Raw genomic sequence first — 27,401 nt, forward strand, 5'->3', positions numbered from 1 at the left:
ATTAAGGTGAACGAAGGTAATATGGATAAGCCACAACATGTGATCCTATGAGTGGCCAAGTGGGTTATCTTACAAATAGATCTCCTGTAATGGTCAGATGGGAGTAAAGTAAGAGCTTTCATGATGAAGCTCCAGAAATTCTTCACGACAGTTCTCTAAGTTATTTTGTCATAATGATCTTAATTGTATTTAAGTACCGTTTTTTAAATGGAATGTTTATTTTTCTTGTCTAGTTTCTAGCTTACAATTCTAGGTAGAAGCCTACTTTTCACTGTTTTGGGTGGGCAAGCTAGGGTTAAAGCTTTTCTTTTCTTTCCTTTTTTTTAGCACTTAAGGACAAAGGGAATAACTGATACATTTTAAACACTAAGTTTGGTTTCAAAATGCTGTTCAGGAAAATTAATCCAAAACAAGGCAACATGGTGATTTCATAAACTTTTAATGACATTGAGTGTCTTTAATGAGCCCTTTTGCTGATCTTTCAGAAAATAACAACTGTTTGCTATACTACACAAAATTGTTTAAAGCCCAGAAATTTTACAACTCTATAAATTTAGAGGCTAGTGCATATAAAACTGATAAGGTAAAATGATTTTTGAGGGGAGGGAGGTAGGCAGGGAAGGAAGTTCATACAAAGAGAAGTTATGTTTTTGTTGCTCTGTGTGACATTAACCAGCATTGCTTTTTTCCTTAGTCTCGCTTTATTGAAAGGTGAGGTGAATGAATTCTTTATTTCATTTGTTAATTCTTTCATTTTTTCATTCAGTAAATATTTATTGAATGCTTTCTATGTGTTAGGTACTACTCTAGTTTCTGGGGTTATAACATCAGATAAGACTAGTATATTAATTGCTATCATGTTGGGCCTGAGTATGTTTGAAATTCTATGTTAGTTAATAAGGGGATATAAGATAGGTAATAGAGGGTAGCAAGTCATAGAGACACCAGTACTTTCTGCTACCTCCCAATATTCTCTTCTAAAAGAATCTGTATATAGGCCAAGAAGGGTATTATCTCTGTCCCATATATATCATAGCCAGTTAAATCAGAGGTGGGCCCCTGAGCTAGGGCCAGCCAATCCATTGGCTTACCTGAGCAAGTATTAATAAGATCCTCTCTCCTGGGAACTTACAATTGGACATGGAGAAACTGGATTATACATCATGGGTAGCTGTCTTGTTCATAGGAATGTTTTTCCCACTTAGAAGTAAAGCAGAGAGGTATCTTCACAGAGTGAGTTGGGACCTAGAAAGTGTTAATGGCAAAATGAAGGTCCCTGAACACTTAGTCTTCAGGTCTCTGTATTTCTTCTCTGCCCTTTCTCTGATCCAATTATTTGAATTTTCCTTATAATCTGTGAGATAGCCTTCTAAACTTGCAATAAATTTCCCCATTTTTGGTTTCTGTTATCTACAAGCAAATGATCCCTGATTAAATAACTTTCCAACATTATTTTGTTATTTTAGAGGTTATGATATGAAGTCCAACTTTAACTAGGATCTCTTGCACTCAACACTTTCCTTTCAGCAGTAGTGATTATTCAGTATTCCCCCTCTAAACATTATATATTTTCATTGTACTTTGGCTTTTATTTGAAATGCCCATTTGTCCTGTCTTCTTGAAGAAGTCATTCTTTCCCTTTCTGTTTTCTGAGCTCTGTGATGATCTTTCTTTCCTTTTCATTCCTTCTCTTTCTTAACTTGAGGCAGAATGAAATATCTTTGTGCCTTATAGCATTTTGTATGTTATAGCACATAAACTACAGTTTAATTGTTTTACTAAGTATGTCTCCTTTAAGGAGAAATGTATTTAAATATATTTCCTTCAAGAATTTAAATTGTCTTATTCATCTTTATCTCTGTGTTTAGCACAGGGCCTAACACACAGTAATAAATCTTTGATTATTTCTTTAATCATTGATCAAATCTATTAAAAATTATTCTAATTAAATTGGAAATCAGTGAACCTCGGACACTTAGTTTCTGCATATCTCAAGAATTAAAATAACATTTTAAAAATAAAATTTTGTAGTATTTTGCCAAACTCTACTAATGCCATATGGAGATTTTTAAAATGCTATTTTAATTTTGGCAAACCTTATCCCCACTATAAGTTTATCTTTGTATTCTCATACTGAAGGAAATGCCAAATATAAGCCATATTTGCTAAGTTTTATAATATTTCATATACAAAATCACAAACTCCTACAGTCACATGGTTTCTATTTTAAGGAATGTTTTGGCTGAAGTTTATTCAAAACAGCTTTAGGTTTAAATTAAACACAAAGAAGATTTGTGTTACAAAGTTTCATTTAGCATAGCTCTAGAAAAACAACTATATTTGATGATAATCTCATTGTCCACAAGGTGACAGCCTTTTATTGAAAAACAAATTATATAGGCGTGCCTATAACCTAATTTAGAAGCTACCATATGAAAGAATTCAGGAAAAAAATTGCTTGTACCACTCATTTGGTTCATTCAAATATTAAGGTTAATTTTCCTTAATATCTTATATCCTCTCTTTTGCCCAAGTCCATTTTATTTTAATCTTATACTCTTTTAGGCTTTTACTAAAACAATACTTCAAAAACATGAGACTTAAGACAAAGAGATTTGTTGTTATATCTTTTTGGATGGTAGAAGGATCACACATTGAACTTCATTAAGTTCATTAATTTTTAATTTGCAGCTCTGAGGATATAGAATATGCACATCTCTACTTTTTTCATTGTAAACTAGTCTTGGACTTGACCCAGCAATGTAGAAGAACACTAATGGAACAACCATTGACTACCCTGAACATTCACCTATTTATTAAGACAATGAAAGAACCTCTGTTGGTATGTGTCTTATTTTAATATAGTAGATAATTCATACATACATCAAAACTTATTAAGTTTTGATTCACAGATATGTGTTTTATTTAGATGGATTATATTGTTTTTCCTTTGGGCATATTTCTTCTAGTTTTAGGGATTTGGGAGTAGTTCCTTATTAAAGGTAGAATAGAAGATAGATTGTTCATAAAATGACAATTGCCTTGATACATTATTACATTGAAACTCAAATATAGCATTGTTTAAGTGGAAATATTTTGTGGTAGTATTAATGAATTCTAGGTTTTGGTTACGGTTTACAGATCACAATGACCACATCATGTTTAAAAAAAGACCTTTTTTATAGGTGCTTTGATCACTGTTTTAAAAGTTAGTAAATATTGTAACCATAGGATTTCTGGTGCCATACTTTCCTTAGCATTAGTCTGAAGGAAATTTATAGGGACTCACTAGGTGATGGTGATCAGCAAATTTTTTCTCTGAAAGATGGAAGGGTTGTGCCAGTTTATATAAAGCCTTTAGTAGATCTTCTCATTCAGTTTGTCTTTAAAAAAAAATGGTGCATGTGTATTATAAATAATCCAAATGTTGCAGCAAAGTATAAAGAAAAAATTTTAAGAAGCCACCCAATCCCATCATTCAGAAATAAGCTGATAGATGACCATCACATGAGTCATCTTCCTACCCATATGGACATACAGATAGAAGGATGAATGGATTGATGGATATGTTATTTTTTGTGTGCTATACTTTATAGTATGAAATATTATATTTGATCTTATTTGAATTTAATACAAGAAAAAGAAGCTGACATGAAACTAGAGGGAGTATGGAACTTTTGATAAATGTTTCTTTATCATTAGAAGGCTCTTTAGGAAGTATTGTCTCAAATGTTAAAGTGGTTATAAAAAATATTAAGAAATTAAAATAATTATTTTTGTTAAACTTCATGTTTCCATTTTAGACAGTGTTGACTTCTAGCTGTGAAAGATGAGAAAATTAACTTCATACATTTATTTCCATCTCGGCTCTTCTTGCCCTTCTGATTTTTGTTAGTTTTGTGTTTTTACATTATTAAAGTCTATAATATTTATGTTCTGTTCTATAATCATAATTTTCAGTTTCTAGAAGTCTTGCTTCCAAAATTAAGTAGATTCAGAGCTTGCCAGCTACAATTTAACCAGCTTCATTCCTTGGTTTTCCATGTTAACTAACTTTTTTTTGGCTGGATTTTAGCTGCAGGTAATTCTTTTTAAAGAAAAGTTTATCTTTTTCCTTTCCTTTCACATGGGAGAGGGCATGTATCTTATTTCCATGGGAAGAATGACTTCTGAATTTGTTTTGATCTCCTCTTTTAGCATAATGTTGGGGGCGGGGGAGAAAGAGAGAGGACAGTTCATTGTACAGTTCTTCACCGTTTCTCTCCAGCCTCATTTCCTTCTTTTCAAATAGTGGAATGTTATTAAGAATTTTCAGGATTTTGTCTACTCACCAGTACTGTTTTTGCTCTTGGGGGCAGGATTAGGAATCATACCAAGCTTTACTAAATCTTCTATTTTTTCTTTGCTACAACATTCTGGCTTGAAGTTGTGCCTCTTTCCTGAAGTTTCTGCTCATGAATTTTCTTTTGCTCTTTTAAAACCATATCTTTTGGAGTTTTTTTAGATAGATAATGTGGAGGGAGATTCTCTGATCTTATTTCACTTTATGATACTTACTAGGAATTATATAGTATTAGTTTTGAAATACTTTGGAGACTTCATAATGATTTGGGATTCAATCAAGAGTGGCTTTTACTTCATGGAGAATTAAATTAAAAAGATAGCTGAAATTCAGATTGAAGAAATTTATTTCTGTGTAAAGTTATTTAAAAACTCTGTATTATATGAAAGGCAAAAAGTTCTATGTACTTGATGTGAATATGCGAATACTGCTATAATAAAGATTGACTGCATGGAGAAAAAAAAAGAGTGGCTTTACTTGAAAGCTTGACGTGGCAAAAAATTAAGGGTGCTATTTATATTCTATATGAATGAAGTCCCCTGAAACATACACTTTATAAAGTACAATATGAATGGTACTCCCTGGAATTGTGTGGTACAGGTACCCTGCCCTAGCCACTCTTTACCCAAAAGGAATATTAAATTTTTAATCAAAGTCTGAAGTGGGGTTTGTTTCAACACTTTTACAGAATAATGCATAAGCATTTTATTTCTTTGAGTTTTTTTGATAGAAAACTAGAGAACTGGGATGTAGGATTCAGGCAGAGGTTCCAGAATCTGCATCGACACTGGAATTGGTAGGAATGACCGGTAGCTTGAAGCCAAGAATGATCTGAAAGGCAAAATTGAAGATCAGTGTCAGATTGGAAAGCTAAATTGAGAATCCAAACTTTAGTGTCAGCCTAGAAAGGCTTGGCAGAGAAACACAGATTAGTGGACTTTCACAGACCAGAATGGAACAAATGAATTGAGTACAGAAAAGAAAAGAAAGCCTCAAAAGATTCCTTGAGATTCTTGGTGTGGTGGTGAAGATCTTATCCTTGTGGGATTAGGAAGGCGTTAGGGACCTCAGCTAGTTTGGTCACTTGTATGTTTTAGAACTTCAAACATTTGGCCATATCGGTATTTGAGGTTTTTTGTTCTTGAAGAATATACTAGAGATTAAAAAACAAAGTAAGGCCAAACACTTTTATAGGAAATACATCTTAGACCAAAATTTGATATAACTGGATTATTGTGATGGTACTGTGAACTGGAAGGGGATAGAGAGGTCTTGAAAGTTAGCACCTAAATTTGATGATTTCTTAAATGTTCTTGTTTAGTTGACTTAGTTGGTTTTGAATTAGTGTTTCTTACTGTGTTCTTATTTTCTCACAGCACCACTGATGTTCATTCCCCTCTCACATCATTCTTAACCATGCCTCCTTTATTATCTTTTACATCAATCTATATACAAGCCTTTGAGGTTTAATCATGGTTGGGTTTTGTATGGTTAGTAAGCTGCTTTGCAAACCAGCCTGGGCTCATGGGTTCAGAATCTGTAAAAATTTGATATGTTTATATAAGTTTATTTATAAACTAATACAAACAGAAATTTGTCTGATTATTATAATTATATGCATTGTTATTTCACTTCTAAGCATATGAAAATAGATGCAGATTTTTTGTGTATGTTTATCTCTGTTTTTTAAAAGTAGACAGGGTACTTAGACAATTATTATAGACAATTATTGTCTTATATTCATGATGGGAGGCATGTCATTTTAGTCCTGTCAAACTAAAAATAAATCTTGAGCATAAAATTTTTAAGTGGGGTTTAATCTTAAATAGACCGAGATTCTGCCAGATATGGAGTTACCCTAGATGTATCGTTAAGGTTCCCAACAATGAACATAGATGGAAAAATGGTTTAATTATTGTCCTGTTGGCAAATACCAAGGACGTTTTGGAATGCTGATGATTTTCTCCATGATGGACTCAGTTTATATCTTGTAGAGAAGGAGAACTTCTATCTGAATCCCAAGAAGAATCAAGTGCAAATATCTGATAAAAGAGTTTATGTATTTTTTATAATAGTTTTTCTGAAATTTTTACTTTACTTTTTGTTTGCAAAAAGTATCTAAGCATCTAAGATAGCTCCCTGTCTCAGAGAGATTCAAGATACTTGAATGAAATTAAAATTCCTCTTTTATATAGGAAATTAGAAGAATGCTGTTATAGTTTATTTATTTAGCTTCTATTTCTTGAGAACTTATATGGCAGTGTACAATATTATACAGCAAAGTGTTGGTTCCTAATATTATTGTTTTAGAGCTTCTTTTTTCATTGTAAAAAACATAACATTTTCCTCCTAATTTTTAAGGGTACAGTATAATGGTAACTGTATGCATATTGTTGTACAACAGATCTCTAGAGCTTTTTGCTGTCATATGACTGAAACTTTCTACTCATTGAACAACTCTACATTTCCTGCCTCCCTCACCCCCAGCCCCTGACAACCACCATTCTACTTTCTGTTTTATGAGTTTGATTACTTTAGATACCTCATATATGTGGAATTATGCACTGTTTGGTTTTCATAATTGTCTTATTCACTTAGCATAATGTCTTCAAACTTCATCCATGTTGTAGCATGTCAGGATTTTCCTTTTTAAGGCTGAATAATATTCCATTGTATGTAAATACCACATTTTATGTATCCATTTATCCAATATTGGACATTTATGTTGCTTCTACCTCATGTCTCTTGTGAGTAATGTTTCAGTGAACATGAGTATTCACTGAGATTTTTAAAAAATTCTTTTGGACATATACCCAGAAGTAAGATTGATGAATCATATGGTAGTTCTATTTTTAATTTTTGAAGAACCTCCATAAAGTCAGCCATCTATATCCATGGGTTCTGCATCCTCAGATTCAACCAACTGCAGATTGAAGATATTTTTTTAGAAAACCAATAAATATAATACAAATAAAAATATTGTTTAACAATTATTTACATAGCTTTAACATTGTATTAGGTATTATAAGTAATCTGGAGATGATTTTAAAGTATATGGGACAATGTGCATAGCTTATATGTAAATACTATGCCGTTTTATATAAGGGACTTAAGCATCTTAAGCATCTTACTAAGGACTTACGCGGATTTTGGTTTCTGTGGAGGTGGGGCCTGGAACCAATCCCTCCGAAGGACAGCTGTAACTGTTTTCCATAGTGACTGCACCATTTTACAATAACACCAACAGTGTAGAAGGGTCCAATTCTCCACACTTTATTAACGATTGTTCTTTTCTTTTCTTTTCTTTTTTTTTTTTTGAGGCAGAGTCTCACTCTGTTGCTCAGGCTAGAGTGAGTGCAGTGGCATCAGCCTAGCTCACAGCAACCTCAAACTCCTGGGCTCAAGCAATCCTCCTGCCTCAGCCTCCTGGGTAGCTGGGACTACAGGCATGTGCCACCATGCCCAGCTAATTTTTTATATATATATATTTTTTAGTTCTTCAGCTAATTTCTTTCTATTTTTTTAGTAGACACAGGGCTCGGGAGCAGCTGGCACCCCAGCCACTGGCCATGCCCCTAAATCACAAGTACAAAAGGTCTCTGGCTACATAACTTCATGTGTGTGTATATGTATAAGTGTGTACATGTGTATGTGTGGGTTGCATGTATATATGTGTATGTATGTGTGCATATGTGTGCATGTGTGTGTTGTATGTGTATGTTGCTTGTATGTGTGTATATGTATATATGTGTATGTGTGATAGTGACCATTTTAGTAGGTATGCGGTGATACCTCCTTGTGGTTTTGATTTTTATTTTCCTGAGGATTACTAATGTTGAGTGTTTTTTTACATTTTGACTGTTTTTAATGTCTTCTTTGGAGAAATGTCTACTTAAGTCTTTTGCTCATTTTTAAATTGGGTTGTTTTTGTTATTGAATTGTAGGATTTCTTTATATATTCTGTATATTAAACCCTTTTGCTGATACATGGTTTGAAAATATTTTCTCTCATTCTATAGGTTATCTTTTTACTCAATTGATTGTTCCCTTTGCTGTGCAGAAGTTTTAGTTTGATATAGTCCTATTTGTCAATTTTTGCTTTTGTTGCCTGTGTTTTGGTGTTAAATCCAAAAAATCATTGCCCATTCTAATGTCATGAAACTTTTCCCCTGTGTTTTCTTCCACGAGTTTTAGTTTCAGTTCTTATATTTAGGTCTTTAATCCATTTTGAGTTAATTTTTATATATGGTATAAGATAAGGGTCTATCTTTATTTTGCATGTGGATGTCGAGTTTTCCAAGCACCATCTATTGAAAAGACTGACTTTCCTCCATTGAATGGTCTTGACATTCTTGTTGAAGATCTCTTGACCATAAATATAAAGGTTTATTTCTGGGCTTTCTATTCTGTTCCATTGATCTATATGTCTGTTTTTATGTCAGTACCAAGCTGTTTTGATTAGTGTAGATTTGTAATATATTTTGAAATCAGAAGGTGTGAGGATTCCAGCTTTGTACTTCTTTCTTGTTTGGGTTATTTAGTGTCCTCTGAGATTCCATATGAATTTTAGGATTTTTTTTCTATTTCTATAAAAAATGCCATTGGGATTTTGATAGGGATTGCATTTAATTTGTAGATTGCTTTGGGTAATATGGACATTTTAATATTAAATCTTCCAATCCATGAACACAGAATGTCTTTCCATTTATTTATGTCTTTTAAATTTTCTTTCAACATTATTTTGTAGTTTCCATGTATTAATGTCTTTCACCTTCTTTGTTAAGTTTATTTCAAAGTATTTTATTCTTTTTTGATGTTGTAGTAAATGGGATTATTATCTTAATTTCCTTTTTGCGTTGTTATTAGTGTATAGAAACATGACTTATTTTTGAGCGTTGATTTTGTATCCTACAACTTTGCTTGAATTTATTGTTCTCATGGGTTTTTTGGTGTGGAATCTTCAGGGTTTTCTACATATAAGTCACATCATCTGTGAACAGAGATAATTTTACTTCTTCCTTTCCAATTTGGATGCTTTTTATTATTTTTTTCTTGCCTAATTGTTCTGGCTAGGACTTTCAATATTATGTTGAATAGAAGTAGCAAGAGTAGACATCCTTACCTTGTTCTTGATTCTAATATCAGGAAAAATTTCCTCTAATAGCAAAGTTCTCAGTATTTTATCATTGGCTAGGGCTTTTCATATATGACCTTTATTATCTTGAGGTAATTTCCCTTTTATCCCTAGTTTGTTGAGAGTTTTTATCATGAAATGGTGTTAAATTTTTTCAAAGGCTTTTCCTGCATCAATTGAGATGATGTGGTTTTTGGCCTTTGTTATGTCAATTTGGTATACAGTATTAATTTTTGTATGCTGAACTATCCTTGCATCCCAGGGATAAATCCCACTTGCTCATGATGAGTGATCTTTTTAATGTGCTATGGAATTCAGTTTGCTAGTATTTTGTTTAGGATTTTTGCATCAATATTCATCAGGAATATTGGTCTGTAGTTGTCTTTTCTTGTAGTATATTTGTCTGATTTTGGTACCAGGTAATGCTGCCCTTATAAAATGAGTTTAGAAGTATTCCCACCTCTTCCAATTTTTGGAAGAATTTGAGAAGGATTGGCATTAATTCTTCTTTAAATGTTTGATTGGATTCTCCAGTGAAGCCATCTAGTCCTGGGCTTTCCTTCATTAGGAGGTTGTGGATTAACTGATTCAATTCCCTTACTAGTTATACATTTGTTCAGATTTTCTATTTCTCATGATTTAGTCTTGTAGGTTATGTTTCTAGGAATGTATCTATTTATTCTAGGTTATCCAGTTTATTGGCATATAATTGTTCATAGTATTGCCTTATCCTTTTTATTATATCCTTTTTTGAAAGTTAATTTTTAAGTAATTTCAGGTATTTAATAGTTAATACATGATTTTAGAAAAACATTGGTAATCCCACCCCCAATGTAAGAGTATTTCTATCACTTTTGTATATTCTATTATCCTAATTTCTATATCTATTATATATTTTATTTAGTTGTAATTTTTATGATACTACTCTATTACTTTCTCTACCTATCAAGCACAAATCCTTTTTTTCATAAGAAAGGATGAGTCGGAGGGCTCTTGTAACCAAGAGCCTCAAGAGAACAACCTTCAAGGAGCATGACTGAGCCCTAATCAGGGTGGATAGTGTCTAACACTTTTAAGTCCTCTTCAAAAAAGACATTAAAATAAAATTATCTGAGGCCAAGTGTAGTGTCTTAGACCTATAATCCCAGATCTTTGAGAGGCTAATGTAGGAGGATTGCTTGATCCCAGGAGTTTGAGTCCAGCCTGGGCAAAGCACTAAGACCCTGTCTCTAAAAAAAGTAAAAAAAATCAAAGTGTGATGGGATGAGGTATTGAGAATCTTGGAGAAAGGAGTGTATGTTGAATGTGGATGTGAGTTGTTGTACCCCAGTAGAGGGCAGACAATTGGCTGCAATAATTCACATCCCTCCCACATGCAAAATACATTCCCTCCTCTCTTTAAGATCCCCCAAGCCTCATCCCATCAGAGTTTAATTATATTTTCCAAAGATGGCAACAATACCTCTCATCCCATAAATTCTTATCATGTGACCTTATCACTGTGCTTATGGAATGGCAGAGACTGTGTCCTGTCTCCTTGAATCTCTTGGGCCTTTGTAATCACATTGACCACAAGAATGAGGCTGAAATGATGATACATGACTTTTAAAGCTATATTTGACAAACTGTCATGTGCTTTTGCTTGCTCTCTTTGGCTATTCATTCTTGAAGCTTCACTATTTTGCTGTTAGACTAGGCAGCCTGAAGAGAAGCTCATGGGGAAGAGGAGTCAAGACACCTAGACCACAGCCCTGACTGAGCTCCTAACAGTTAGCTACAGCTTGTTAGTCACGTATATGAGCCATCTTTAAAGTGGAATCTTCAGCTCCCTCTGAAACAGCCCACTAATGCCACAAGAAGCAGAGAGGAACTTGCAGATATATGAGTAAAAGAAATTATTCTTGTTAATTTTAAGCTACTATGTTTTGGGGTGCTTTGCTATACAGTGATAGATGCTTGAAACATACCCTCCAGGTGATATCATCGGTTCCTTGGCATTGACTACTTCTATTCTCACATCTGAATTTTCAGGTCAGGTGTTTCTTTGGAGCTTCATTCCCATATATCTAACTACTAATTAGATATATTTCTCCTTAAGCTCAGTACATCCAGCATTAAGGTGTTTTCCTTCTCCACCACATGTTTTTTCTGTTTTCTTTGTTATTTTGCCATCCATTCATTTATGACAGAAATTTGGGAGAACAGTCTCAATTCCTACATCTCTCCACATCTACAATGTCTTTTGAAGGCTGACAGAGTATTTTTTTAAACACATATATGATCATGTTACAATTCTTACAATTCATAAGTGGCTTCACTTTATTTACACAATAAAGTCCAATAAAACATATTTTCTTAGCAGGATATACATTGTTTTCAGTAATCTAGCCCCTTGCCAGATCTCTAGCCTTACTGTCTCTTTCTCCTTTTCACTTTATAATACTGAATTACTAATAATTCTCCAAATATATAAAGAAGAAACCAGCCTTTTCCAGTCCTTTAGGCTGTTCCACTCATCTAGATTTGCAATAGAATTCAGTTCCTTGTGGTTGTAAGACTAAAGTTTCCTTTTTCTTGCTAGCTGTTGGCCAGGGGTTGCTCTCAGTTCCTATCGGCTGCTATTTCATCCTTGACACATGGCCTTCTCACAACATTTCAGCTTGCTTCTTCAAAGCCAGCAGGAAAATTTTACTATAAAAGACTCTTATGTAACATAACCTAATCAAGGGATTGGCTATCCCATGGGTCCTACCCACACTCAAGGAGATTATATAAGACTTGTTCACCATGGGGCAGGGATCTTGGGGGCCATCTTAGAATTCTGTTCACCATAAGTAAATATAGGATTCTGTCTGGAAACTTTTAGGATATATATATTTAAAAATCCTCAGATTAGAAAGTTTATGAGAATGCATCTTTCTGTATATCTGGTTTTATCCACTATATTGGTTACTCAATGGGTTCTTTGAATCTGGCAACTCATATCCTTCATTTGTGGGAAAATTTTGTGTTTATTCCAGTGATGATTTCTTTCCTTCTGTTTTCTCCTTCTGTTTTTCTGTGACTCCTATTATTTATATATTGGACCTCTTAAACTAGTCCTTCAATTTTATTACCTTTTCCCTCCTATCTTCCATCTATCTTTGTTCTGCTTTCTGAGAGATTTATTCAACTTTATTTTTAATTCTTTATGGATGCAATGTCTTTCCATCTCCATCAGTGGTGGTTTCTGAACCTTTAATCTTCTTGCGTAGTCTGTGTTTCCTCCATGTTATTTATTTTTCCATTTGTCCTGGTCTCTGTCTTTCATGTTAGAGGTTTTCCTTAAGTGTTTGTTAATCCTTGGATATCTATTCATGATTCAGAATTTGAAAACAAAAAGATGTTTGGAAATTCTGAGAACATTGATGGGACTTGTTAAGTCAGAGCTCCATAGGGTAATTGGGACTGGGCTGCTTTTTAGTGAACCCTAATGTCAGTATCTTTAGGCTTTCAAAGATTACTCAAGTTGTCCAGAAAAGGATCTTCCAATCTTCTGTTTGAGGATAAAGATTTGGCTTCGAGCATTCTGGGAACTGAGTGGAGAGGGGTCTAGGGGGATATTGCAACATTTGGGCACTTAAAATCCCTGATTTTAGCATGGTATCCATAATCTCAGCTGTTCCTGAAATCCTCCCAGATTTCTGCTGGTGTTGGGCAGGGATAGTTGCCTATGCTCAAGAAGTCAGGGAGGGGAAACTAGGGATCTACCTACTTCTCAAAAGCTTTGATTTATTCCTATTTCTATTAGAGCCTTCCTGCCTCTTCACCTCCAATATTTCTTACCCATTTCCAGACAGACCAGACACTCATAGTTCTTGAGGTAGGATTCTGCAGTTAAAGTTGAGTTGTATCTTAGTGTTCCCTCTCAGGGTTTAGGGTTTTGCTATTTAGAATCTCCTAAATCAGTTGTTATTCTGTTCTCCAGCTTCTAAAAGTTTGCTACTTTTTCTCTTATTCTTTCTTCACATATGTATATTTATCTCTCTTTAAAAATTCCACTGCTGTAGTTTTCCTGGGATTTCTGGAGGGAGTGAAATTAGATGTTTGTATTCAATCTGCTGTCTTAAGTCAGATGTTCCTCATTGTTTTGTAATGTGTCATTTATTTATATGTTAAGTTCTTATGTGAAAGTGTTAATTCCTTAGTTATGTTTTCCATTTCCTTTGAAATATTTATCTCTACTAGTACCACACTGTTTTATTTATTGGGTTTTTTTTTTGGTTTGTTTCTTTATAATATGCATATTACTTACACTGATAATTTTATGTTTAACTCCTTATAGCATCTGTTAGTTTTATAATACTTAAGTTATGTAGGTATATGGGGAACATTAAATTTAGGAAATTATGAGATCGTTTCTGTTAATGTTGAATTTATTTCACAGACATGTTTTTTACTTGTGACTTTATTAATAAGAATTAGAAGACTTTAAATCAAAATGTTGGAATATTATAATCACAGAAAAGACATTTTGTGTTCTTTTTTTTTTTTTTTTATGAAGACTGAAGTTGCTGAAGATCCTCAACAAGTTTCAACTGTTCACCTCCAACTAGGATTACCACTGATTTTTATTGTTAGCCAACAAGCTACATACGAAGCTGATAGAAGAACTGCAGAATGGGTTGCTTGGCGTCTTCTGGGAAAAGCAGGCGTTCTACTCTTGTTAAGGTATCTTAATCATTCAATATTCCCTATATTTAGCAAAACATTAATGACTTTCACATTTTAATATATGGTAATTTAATATAAATAAACTCAAATTTCTAATAGATTCATATATATGTTAGAACTAGTTGCTGAGCTAAAGTCCATACATTAATTATAATCTTGATTAAAATTTATTTATTTATTTTTTGAGACAGAGTCTCACTCTATTCCCCGGGCTAGAGTGCCATGGCGTCAGCTTAGCTCACAGCAACCTCAAACTCCTGGGCTCAAGCAATCCTCCTGCCTCAGCCTCCCGGGTAGCTGGGAGTACAGGCATGTGCCACCATGCCCAGCTAATTTTTTTTATATATATATTTTTTAGTTGTTCAGCTAATTTCTTTCTATTTTTTTAGTAGAGATGAGGTCTCACTCTTGCTCAGGCTGGTCTCGAACTCCTGAGCTCAAACAATCCGCCCACCTTGGCCTCCAAGAGTGCTAGGATTACAAGTGTAAGCCACCATGCCTGGCCTTGATTAAAATTTAGAATTTTAAACCTTGCCTACATGTAGATGTAGATTAAGATGGAGCTAGAAAATCTGGTTTATATTTATCTATAAAATTTTTCAGATTCACTAAATTGTAATCTTTTTTCATAAATATTTTTAGTATAAGAATTTATAGTTTTATTTTAGATTGACATCCTAGATGACTATAATTCTACAGATAGTAACATAAAAACATTTATTTCCATTTTGAAAAAGGGATTCTTTGGAAATGAACATTCCTCAGCATGCCAATGTGGTCTTCAAAAGAGCAGAAAAGGTTAGTTGTTTTATGTATTAGTCTACAATGTCTGGTTATTTAAAGAAAGTCAATACATGTGGTCCCAAAGTATATGTTTATTATAGAAAAAAATATTTGTAAATTATTCAAAGATAATTGCTGTGTTAACATTTTGGTGTTCTTTTCATGTGTCAGTCTGTCTCTTTTTCCTCTGTGTGTGTATGTGTGTATATGTGTTAATAATATATATTTTAAGGAAATCAGGATCATGCTATATATCCTACTTTTCACTTAAAATTATATTTAATTACTTGCTCTTGTGACATAATGCCCATTCTGTACTGTTTTGAATATCACTGATTTTTTCCTGTGGCAAAATTTATGAAAGTGAAATTTGTCAAAGGAAATGGGAATTTTTAAGGCTTAAAATACATAGTTAAATTGCCCCCCAGAAAGGTTATACTTTTACCAGCATGGTTTGGAATTCCTTGTTTCTCATATATCTTTGCCAATACTGAGAATTACTATCTTTAAAAAAATCTTTTCTTTTTTTTGTGAGACTCAGTCTCACTCTGTTGCCTGGGCTAGAGTGCTGTGGCATCAGCCTACCTCACAGCAACCTTAAACTCCTGGGCTTAAGCGATCCTCCTGCCTCAGCCTCCCAAGTAGCTAGGACTACAAGCACGCGCCACTGCGCTTGGCTAATTTTTTCTAGTTTTAGTTGTTTGGCTAATTTCTTTCTATTTTTAGTAGAGACGGGGTCTCACTCTTGCTCAGGCTGGTCTCAAACTCCTGAGCTCAAGCAATCCTCCCCCCTCGGCCTCCCAAAGTGCTAGGATTACAGGCGTGAGCCACCGTGCCCAGCCTAAAAAAATCTTTTCTATAGGCAAAAAAGTTCTTTTAATTTGCATGTTCTTGATTATTAGTGAGAGTGAACATTTTTTTAGGTTTATTGGCCATTTATGTTTCCTTTGTAAATTTCTGTTATTGTCCCTTTTTTCCTTAAAATTTTCATAAATTTTCTTTTTCTTTTTAATTCTTAACATATTTTAAATACTATCTAAAATATGCTAAAAAGTTGATTGATATGTTTAAGAACTGCCAGACTAAAATTTTCTTGCCTAAATCTATGGTGGTAATATTGGGTGAAGAGTTAGAAAACTTGCAGCCTGGGCAGCATAGTGAGACCTCTTCTCTACAAAAAAATTTTTTAAAAAGCTGGTTGTGGTGGCATGCACTTATAGTCCTACCTACTTGGTAGGACTGAAGCAGGAGGATCACTTGAGCCCTAGAGTTCAAGGTTACAATGAGCTGTGATTGCACCACTGCACCCCAGCCTGGGTGGCAAAGCAAGACCCCATGTGTAAATAAAATTAAATAATAAAAGAGTTGGAAAACTTGGATTTTGTTCCTTATGGTTCTGGGACTAGATTTTCCTTTTAATACATATTTTTGCCTTGTTTGTTTTTGTTGTGACAGAATCTCCCTCTGGCACCCTGGGTGGAGTGCAGTGGCATCATTGTAGCTCACTGCAACCTCCTCCTGGGCTCAAGTGATCCTTCTGCCTCAGCCTCCCCGATAGCTGGGACTATAGGTATGTGCTGCAATGCCTGGCTGGTTTTTTTCTTATTTTCTTTTTTTGGTAGATACAGGGTCTCATTCTTGCTCACCTAGTCTCCAACTCTTGAGCTCAAGCAGTCTTCCTGCCTGGGCTTCTCAGAGTGCTAGGATTACAGGCGTGAACTGCTGTGCCTGGCCTGGGACTAGATAGATGAATTAACTTCTCCCCAAGGTTCAGTTTCCTCATTTATGAAATATTCATAAAACTTCCCCTTCTAACTTACAATCTATTTTATAAGACAAATGAAAACTATAGCATTGTTCAAATATGTGATAGTATGAGGGTAGGTATGCTCTACATATTGCCAGATAATGGAAGGAGAATATGTAGAATCTTCTGAAGCCATTTTTTGCTAGTAGATAAGGAACCTTAAGAAATTATTTGTTACTGGGAAATAGATTTTGTAAAAGAATTAAAAGTTCATGTTGTTTCCCAGTTTTGATGTGTTAAATTGTTAAAATATATTAAAATAATTTTATATAGTGTGAGGTAAGATAGGTTATATATTAGATATAGCTATTTCTATAAAGAGGTTTTTTATAAATAATAGAATAAGCTTTTCTATGAGTTTATTAAATTCAATGTAAATTTTTTTTACATCTTCATCAGGGCAATAATGTTGATCCTGGGTTTGTATAATTATCCTTTCAGTCTCTCTTTCCTGTGCTCTTCCAGGCAAAGGGTTTGGGAGTCCCTAAGTTCTAACACTGTTACACAGATAGTATCATATAATTGTATTACTATATTAAAAGCCTTATAATATATTATAAGAGTTATAAAACATTTCTGTTAAGCATTGTATTAGTTCTCTAGGTATTTTTTTCGCTATGGCAGTGATTAGCAATATAGTATCAAGAATTTATGCTATAGGCCTGGCATGGTGGCTCATGCCTGTAATCCTAGCACTCTGGGAGGCCGAGGTGGGAGGATTGTTTGAGCTCAGGAGTTCTAGACCAGTCTGAGCAAGGGTGAGAACCCATCTCTACCAAAAATAGAAAAATTAGCCGGGCTCAGTGGCATGCACCTATAGTTCTATCTACTCAAGAGGCTGAGGCAGGAGGACTGCTTGAATCCAGGAGTTTGAGGTTATAGTGAACTACAATGACACCACTGTACTCTACCCAGGGTTAATGGAGTAAGACTCTGTCTCAAAACAAAACAAAACAAAACAACAACAACAAAAAATAATTTATGCTATAGAATCATATTGCCTAGTTCAAATCCTACTCTGTAATTGTGAGCAAATTACTTGACCTCTCTCTATATGTCTCCATTTTTTTCCATTGTAAAATGAGAATAATAATATCTATTTTAAAGTGTTCTTGGGTCAGTATGTTAAATGAAATAATGTAAAGTGCTTAATTAGCACTGGGCCCAAAACATTGTAAGTGCTAATAACTAGTATTCTTTTATGCACTAAATATTTATTATGTACATGTGGTTTTTCAGGCACAATCCTAGGCTTTGAGGATATAGCCATAAACCAAACCAAGTGTGACAGGAGAGATAAAAACAAGTATAGCTAAAATGTCAGATGGTGTTAAGGGAAATAGAGAAAAACAAATTGAGGTAAGATGAGAGGGTACTCATGGAAAACCTCACTAAAAAGAAGTGAGAATAAAGCAAAGGAGTGAGCCTGTGACCATGTGTGGAAAGAGTATTCTAGGCCAAGAGAACACAAGTGCAGAGATCCTGAGAAGAGGAGTGAGCCTTTGCCTAATAGAATAGTATTATGAGGAATAGTGTAATGCCCAGAATCATTCTTAGTATATAATATTTTAAAGCCCTTTTTAATCTTAAACATTTTTTATAAAAAAAATCAAATACACTGAAAAATAGAAAAAGAGAATGAACAACCATATACCTACTACCTAGATTCAGCAATTAACATTTTGTCATATTTGCTTCATCTATTAATTTTTTCTGAAACATTTCTAGAATGTTAGAGATATCTTGATATTTTACCCATAAAAATTAGCACACATCTCTAAAAACTATTATCATTCTCATATATATAATCATAGTCTCAATGTTAGGTGTAATCACACCGAACAAAATGAACAATAATTTTTTAATATTAATATCATAGCCTAATTTCAAAGTCAGTCCATATTCATATTTTTTCATCTTAAAATTTTCTCTAGATAGTTTTTGGGAATCAAAATCCAGTAAAGGATTATAAAGTGCATTTGGTAGGTTTCCTAGCTCTCCTAATATCTTAGATCACCCTTCCCTTTTTTCTCCATGACAGTGACTTTAGATACATGGGGCTAGTTTTTCCATATTCTTGAATTGTTTCCTTTAGCTTTTGTCTGCCTTGTTACCTTATGTTTTATATAAACTAGAAGTTAGATTTAAGGTTAGTTACCTCCATTAAACATTTTGGATAAGAATACTTCATAGAGCAGACTTCATTGTAGTTCATCTTCTCCTAAAGTACATGGTGTCTTTTTTTCTCGGTGTCTTTTTTTCTCAGATGTTTGATCACTGAATTACGGTGGAGACAACTAATTCTCTCCATTATAAGATACATTTCCCTCTTTCTAATTAGCAAGGAAACTGTAGATAGAAATGAAAATAATATCACAAGAGATATAAATATTCACCTTCAAGAATGGTTAAACTTTTAGAAAGTAACCATACTAATTATTGACAAAGATGTGGGATTCCAAGAACTTTTGTATATTGCTGGTAGGAGTAAAAAGTGGTACAGTGAGAACTGGAAAAATATTTGGTAGTATTACTAAAGCTGAAGCTATTTATGTCATGTGAACCAGCAATTCCATTCCTAGGTATATGTCCAATAGAAGTGCATACAAATGTATACCAAAAGATAACATTATTGTATAATCTTCATAGCAGTATTATTTATGATAGTCCCAAACTGGAAATAATACATGTTAATGAGCAGTAGACTGATTAAATAAATACAGTACACTCACATAATGCATACTTTACAGCATTAAAAAAGAATAAACTGCATTTATATGTTAACATGGATAAGCCTTACAATGTTGAACAGAAGAAGCAGTCACAAAGAATATAAATTGGATAGTTCTATTATATAAATCCAAAAACTGGCAAAATTTATAGAAGGTGATTATGTTAGTCTAGTTGGACTTCTGTAACAAAACACCATAATCTCGATGGCTTATAAACTACAGAAATTTATTTCTCAAAGCTCTAGAAGCTGAGAATTCCAAGATAAGGTGCTGGCAGATTCAGTGTCTAGTGAGGGCCCATTTCCTGGTTCCTACACGGCTCCTTCTTACCGTGTCTTCTCATGGTAGAAAGGACAAGCTAGTTCTCTGAGACCTCTTTTATAAATGTGCTAATTCCATTCTTGAGGGCTCTGCCCTATGACCTAAGCACCTTCCAAAGGCCCCACCTCCTGATACCATCACACTGATAATTAGGTTTAACATATGAATTTGGAGGGACAGGGCATAAATGTTCAAATCATAGCAGTGATGAAAGTCAGAATAGTGATGACTTTGGGGGAGGGTAATGACAGGGAGAGGCAACAATATAGCCTCTGGATATGCTAGCAATATTCTTTCTGTACCTTAATCTGGGTGGTGGCTATATAGGTGTGTCCATTCTATAAAAGTTCATCAAATTATACACTTAAAATTTTTGTTCTTTTCCATGTTTTGTGTGACTGTTATACTTCAATAAAGTTCACTACAAAAATTTCTGTGAGACTTCGGATCAAATTCAGTTTAATTGATTTTGATTCCTCTACCTTTTGAATATAATTTTAAAAAGATAAAGATATGTGATATCAAAGAATAAACATACTTGGGGCTATTTATAGCTTTATTCCAGTGTATCTTTATAGTCAGGGATAATTTGCTAAAATACTGTACTGTCCTAAAATTTCATGGTTTGTTTGTTTATTTATTTGTTTTTTTTGAGACAGAGTCTTACTCTGTTGCCCTGGCTAGAGTGCCATGGCATCAGCCTAGCTCACAGCAACCTCAAACTGCTGGGTCAAGCGATCCTTCTGCCTCAGCCTCCTGAGTAGCTGGGACTACAGGCATGTGCCACTGTGCCTGGCTAATTTTTTCTATTTTTGGTAGAGATGGGTTCTCACTCTTGCTCAGGCTGGTCTTGAACTCCTGAGCTCAAATGATCCACCCACCTCAGCATCCCAGAGTGCTAGGATTATAGGTGTGAGCCACCGTGCCTGGCCAAATTTCATGTTTTTTAAAATGTGATAGTTGGGCATTAGTGAAAGAAATCTTAATGGAATAATCTCAATGTAATAGAATTTGGTATTCTTAAGAATACTGGGAGCCAGAGAGTAATTTATTGTTTATAGCTCATGAGGAAATTGAACTTTTTAGTGGAATTAATTTAGATGAAGTATTGTTTTGAATATTTCTGTGGAATATCAAAATAATCAATTTTGATTGGCTTTAGTCGTAATAAAATTGTATATATTTCTGTCCAATATAAAGATAGGACTTGCTCTTATAAGTGAAATGTTTCGCTGACTTTAGTATAAAGCAGTTGTGACAAGAAGCAGGTGAGACTTTTATTTTTCTTTGTCATCTTTTTCAGTAGTGCACACTGTCTTTATTTAAGGTACGTTTTGGATGCTTTCCATTTCTTAGTAACTGTGGAGTTAATTTTTTTGTTTTATTTAATTTTAAAACTGAAGTGCAAAGTTTTAGTTTCATTTGTGTCAAACAAGTAAAACATATTTTTATAATAAAATGTGTTGTGGCTGGGCACAGTGGCTCATACCTGCAATCCCAGCACTTTGGTAGACCAAGGCAGGGGGATCACCTGAGGGAGGCAAGGAGTTCAAGACCAGCCTGGGTAACACAGTGAGATGCCGTGTCTAAAAACATAAGAATAAAAAAAACAGCTGGACATGGTGACTCATGCCTGTAGTCCCAGCTGCTCAAAGCCCAAGGTGGGAGGATTGCTTGAGGCAAGTGTTTGAAGCTGCAATGAGCTGTGATCACACCACTGCCCTCTGGCATGGATGACAGTGAGACCCTATTTCTGGGAGAAAAAAATGCTTTGCTATATTTTAATCATTTTTTAAAAAATTAATGTATTTCTAGGGAATACCATTGGAATTTTTGGTGTTACATGATGTTGAATCAATAATATCCCATGTGGAAAATAATATGCACATGGAAGAAATACAAGATGAAGATGATGACATGGAAGATCCAGATTCGGGTAAGGTGTTGTAATATTCACTCCTCCCCCTTCCCACCTAGCACCTATCAAGTCAGTGAAATTTCCAATGCGTTAACTTTGTCATAGAATGTATTCACATTGAAGACTGTATGAAGAAACCTAGAGAAATTTATTTTGAGTTACATTTTATCAAGTTGATTTGTTGAAAAGATGTAAGGATGCTATATTTTGTTTAGTGATACCTTTCACTGTTACATATCAGGCTTCAAAGTTCCACATCTGTGCCTTTATCCTCCAAATCAAAATTCCTTCAGCCTTTCTGGCCTTTCCATGTTTAAAAACTCTGCCTAGAAGCCACAATATCATAGTTCATTTTTATTATTCCTAATAGGAAATGAAATTCTAATAGATTTTGTTGTATTGGTAGTTGTAAATAAGTCTGATTGTTAATTGTATAGGAAGCAAATTTTAATAATGTTTTAATACTTCTTTTTAAAAGTTATTTCTGTTCTTTTAGTATTGCTCTTATTGCTTACATTTATGAAGTATTCTACAGTTTACAAGGCTTTTTCTTCACATGTTATTTACTTTGATTGTTATCTTCCAAGGGAGCTGATGTGACCTTCATTTTATAGAAGAAGAGTCTGCATTTACACAGAGTTGAGTGATCTGCTGAAGGTCACACAAGTGGCACATGGTGGAGCCTGGACTAAAGCATCCTGACATGGAATCTTATTTATTATTGTTATTGTTCCTGATACTTCTTTCATAACATTAATCCTATCCGTAATTGCTCATTTACTTTTCTCTCTTCTCCACTAGTCTTTAAATACCTCCAAATCAAGGATTATGCCTTTTTCATTTTTGTATCCCATTTAATAAATACTTGAATGTTTTATATAGTACCAACATCATGACCTCCACAAAGGAAGCAATTTACATATTCTTTTCATGAGACCCATTCATTATTATGACCAAAGTCTATATTGTAAACTTAAATAAGCGCTTTAACTGTTACTAGTGACCAGTTTCTTGCTTTGATCTGAGCTCTAGTTCTTTTGATATGCAAAGATTAGAATTGTCTATATTCCTTTCCAGAGTTCTTCATAACATTGTCATTACATAGGCAGACCTGTGTTCTGGTCTCTTGCTCTGTGCTTTATTCCTATTATGGTTCGTATGTTTGAACCTTCAGAGTTAGGAGACTTGCCTCAGCCTCAATTAAATGAGATTTCCTGGCTGAAGCCACAGTTGGCTGTTTCAAGATCCCCTTATGGCCAAATCTCCCATATTGCTTCCAGACTCTGTGGCCTTAGTTTGCCCTCTGGTGCTGCCTTCTCTCTCTAGCTTGTTTTTAGGATTTCTTTTGCAGCATTGCCCTTTTTACTTGTTTTTCATATTTAACTTCCTATTGTTTGTAATCCATACTGACCCAGAATATTGTATGATGTCATGCTCATATATGTAATTTTCCCTGCTCCCTTTGTATCATTTCCATTACATAGGAAAACTAGAAAAGGGTAGCACAAAATTTGTTACCATCTGAGAGTGGAAATCAGGGGCAAGTATGTTCCCAAAGGAAATGGGGCAAAGCATGAATCAGAATGAAAAGGACTGTGTTCTGTAAACATGAAAAAAAGAAAGGAAAAGAAACATGTATGACTGAATATAGTGTGTAGGTACCGACCAATAGGTGAAAGGTAGAACTGAGGAGGGAGTAAATTACAAGTGAGGGTAACTTATTATAGCGTATAGGAAGGAAAAGAAAGGAAGTGTTAGAACACAATAAGAAGGAATGAATTGGGAAATAAGAAAAGATTGGCAGGAAAATGAAAATATGTGAATAAGAAGAAAGAAGCCATACAGTAAAACAGAAAATAAGCCTTTACTAATTCTGGAATTGAGTATGTAACTTTTTAGTGTTATGGAATGTGATGTTTAAAGTACCTTATTATAGTGCAACTCATCTGCTTCCCAGAGTTGAACATTAAAGCCCAAAGAGTTAAGTGATTGACTTAGAGTCATACAGTTAGAGAAAGGCTGAGATGGTACTGAAATCCAGATCTAGAATTTTATTTCATAGTACAGGCATGCATCACTTAATGATGGGGATACATTCTGAGAAATACATCATTAGGTCATTTTGTCTTTGTGTGAACATTATAGAGTATACATTATAGAGTGTACTCACACAAACCTAGATGGTATAGCCTATTGCTCCTAGGCTACAAACATGCACAGCATGTTACTGTACTGAATACTTTAGGCAATCGTAGTGCAATGGTAAGTTTTTGTATATCTAAACACATCTAAACATACAAAAAGTATAGTAAAAATGAGGTATAACAGATAAAAAAAATCACACACCTATAACAGGGCACTTATCATGAATGGAGCTTGTAGGACTAGAAGTTGTTTTGGGTGAGTCAGTGAGTGGTGAGTGTGAAAGGCCTAGGATATTACTGTACACTACTGTAGACTTTATAAACACTATACACTTAGGCTGTACTAAATTTATTACAAAATATTTTTTTCAATGACCAATTAATCATAGCTTGTTGTAACTTTTTTACTTTAAAAGCTTTTTAATTTTTTTCAAATGTTTTGATTCTTGTAACTTAGCTTAAAACACACATTGTATAGCTGTACAAAAATATTTTCTTTATATCCGTATTCTATATGCTTTTTTCTATTTTTAATTTTTTGTTTACTTTTTAAACTTTTTTGTTAAAGACTAAATACAAACACACACATTAGCCTAGGCCTACACAGGGTCAAGAACATATATATCACTGTCTTCTACCTCCACATCTTGTCCCTCTGGAAGGTCTTCAGAGGCAAAACATGCATAGAACTGTCATCTCCAATGCTAATGTCTTCTTCTACAATACCTCCTGAAGGACCTACCTGAGGCCCTTGTTCAGTTACATTTTTTTTTTTATTTTAGCATCTTATGGGGGTACAAATTTTAAGGTTTCAATAAATGCCCTCCCCCCCAGTCTGAGTTTCCAGCATGACCATCCCCCAGATGGTGCACATCTCACTTATTATGTATGTATATACCCGTCCCCCCTCCCCTCTCCCACCTGTCCAATACCCTATTACTGTAGTACCTATGTGTCCACTTAGGTGCTGCTCAGTTAATACCAGTTTGCTGGTGAGTATATGTGGTGCTTGTTTTTCCATTCTTGGGATACTTCACTTAGTAGTATGGGTTCCAGCTCTAACCAGGAAAATATAAGATGTACTATATCACCGTTGTTTCTTAGAGCTGAATAGTACTCCATGGCATACATATACCACATTTTATTCATCCATTCTTGGATTGATGGGCATTTGGGCTGTTTCCACAGCCTTGCAATTATGAATTGTGCTGCTATAAACATTCGAGTGCAGGTGTCTTTTTTGTAGAGTGTCATTGGATCTTTTGGGTAGATGCCCAGTAATGGGATTGCTGGATCAAATGGTAGATCCACTTGTATCGCTTTAAGGTATCTCCATATTGCTTTCTACAGAGGTTGAACTAGTTTGCAGTCCCACCAGCAGTGTAGGAGTGTTCCTCTCTCTCTGCATCCACGCCAGCATTTATTGTTTGGAGACTTTTTGATAAACAGTTAAATTTTTTTAATAAGTAGAGGGAATATACTATAAAATAATGATAATAGTATAGTAAATACATAAATCTGTAACACAGTCATTTATTATTATAAAGTATTATGTACTATACCTAATTGTACATGTTGGACTTTTATATGACTGACAGCATAGTAGGTTTATTTGCCACCAGCATGACTACAAACATATAAGTAATGTACTGTGACATTAAGACAGCTATCAAGAAGAAGAGCTCACCACCTCCATCAGCCTAAACTTAGCTGTCAACTCACCTTTCCCTCCCTCAAAACCGGACATCATTAATACAGGAAATTTTAAAAAATAAAAATAAAAAGATGGGCCAAAGGGTCAAGAACAGGCAATGCCTTACAGGGCTGACATGATTCCTGTCTGGGATTGGGGGAGGAGAAGGAGCATTTTGGATGTCTCTATTCTTGGCAAGGAAAGCACCTCCAGGTCATGTACCATCAAAAGATTCTAACACATGAATGTTTTCAGGGAATGAATGATATGCCTGTGCTAAATGACCTCATCTTGGGGTGTGATGATGGGGACAAATGTGTAGAGGCTGGAGGACTGGAGGTGGGGAGAGAAGACAGCTATCATGTCACTAGCTGATGGGAATTTTTCAGCTCCATTATAATCATGGGACCACGGTCATATATGCAGTCTGTCCTTGACCGAAACATTCTTATGCAGCACGGCTGTATTAGAAATATGTAAAATAATACTTTAGTTCTCTGGATGCATTATCTGCCTCTCTTTCTCCCTTCCTTTGTTTTTAATTTGGTGTTACAGAGAATTATGAACATACCATAAAGTAGATAGGATACTAGAACAAACATCCTGGTATCTGTTACCTGGCCCCAACCACCATCAACCCATTGCTAATCCTGCTCTAATCACTTTCCACTCATTATTTTATAGCAAATTCCAAACATAATTTCATCCATCAATATTTCTTATGTATTTCAGAAATATAAGGATTCTTTAAAAAGTTAACATAATATTATTATTGCATCTAAAATTAGTAATTCTTAATATCATCAGATATCCAGGCAAAGTTTGAATTTCCAATTGTGTCATGCTTTTTAATGCTTCTGTGCTTTTGCACATGCTGTTCCCTTGGCTCTGTGTGCTTCCACTGCCTCCCTTTCTGCCTACTTTTTTTCTTTTCATATTCAGCTAGTATCAACTCTTCTAAGAAGTTTTAATTGTCTATTTAATCAACTTAGATACTTTGTTATTCAATCTATACAAACTTCCAATAGAATATTTATGGATTCAAAATGTGTTTTTACTACATGGATGGATAGATGGATGGATCCTATTGATGGTTCTATCTAAATGAATGAAAGGGTTTTACATATTCAGAATCCACCCATAACTTGATACATTTAGGATAAAATCTAAAATTCTTAGCTCACATGGCTTCTTATGATCTAGCCACTACCTATCCTAGAGTTTTCCCATGCCATGTATTCCTCCAATCCTATCTTGTTTTATCAAATTTGCCTTCTCTCAGTACCTCACATATACCAAACTCTTTTATGTTTCTGAGCTTTTACATGTTATTCTTTGTTACTCTCTAAAAAATTATTTTTTTCATTCTCTACATGGCAGATTTTGGGTTTCCCAATCTAAATCTCTGTTATAATCTTGTACTGTATCTATTACTTTTCTTCATAAATTGACACAATTTATATATTTATTCAGTGATTAGTTTGTCTGACTTTTCCATAGACAGAAGCTCCATGTGGTCAGAGATTACATATGTTTTGTTTACCACTATCTCTGGTGTCTACCACAGTGCTTGGCGTATAGTGGAGGCAAAACAAACACTGTCAAATATGTATGGTAGAACATTTTTGGATTATAAATGAATATATTTATCACAAACAAAATAGCACTATGTATATTATTTGTAGAATAAATTTTAATAATTCTGGAATTGACTAAAACTTCACAATTTCTTGGTTAAGAAGCATCTCATGGTCATTTATAGGAAGCCGGATGACTTGAAAGTTTTCCAAATATGCATTTTTAACTATTAAGAT

General features: G+C 34.3%; 1 protein-coding gene across 2 annotated transcripts in view; it reads left to right on the plus strand.

Moving 5' to 3' along the window:
• The window catches only part of TXNDC16 (thioredoxin domain containing 16), an 88,580-nt gene that overhangs the window by 31,068 nt on the left and 30,111 nt on the right, over window positions 1-27,401 (plus strand). For both annotated transcript variants that reach the window (XM_076004025.1, XM_076004024.1), the window contains exons 8-11: window positions 2,692-2,842; window positions 14,020-14,186; window positions 14,927-14,987; window positions 21,648-21,768. In XM_076004025.1, the coding sequence (XP_075860140.1) occupies window positions 2,692-2,842; window positions 14,020-14,186; window positions 14,927-14,987; window positions 21,648-21,768 (500 nt within the window). The remainder of the gene's footprint in view (window positions 1-2,691; window positions 2,843-14,019; window positions 14,187-14,926; window positions 14,988-21,647; window positions 21,769-27,401) is intronic.

The sequence above is a fragment of the Microcebus murinus genome, chromosome 6 (assembly GCF_040939455.1).
Source record: "Microcebus murinus isolate Inina chromosome 6, M.murinus_Inina_mat1.0, whole genome shotgun sequence".
In the NCBI taxonomy this organism is placed as follows: Eukaryota; Metazoa; Chordata; class Mammalia; order Primates; family Cheirogaleidae; genus Microcebus; species Microcebus murinus.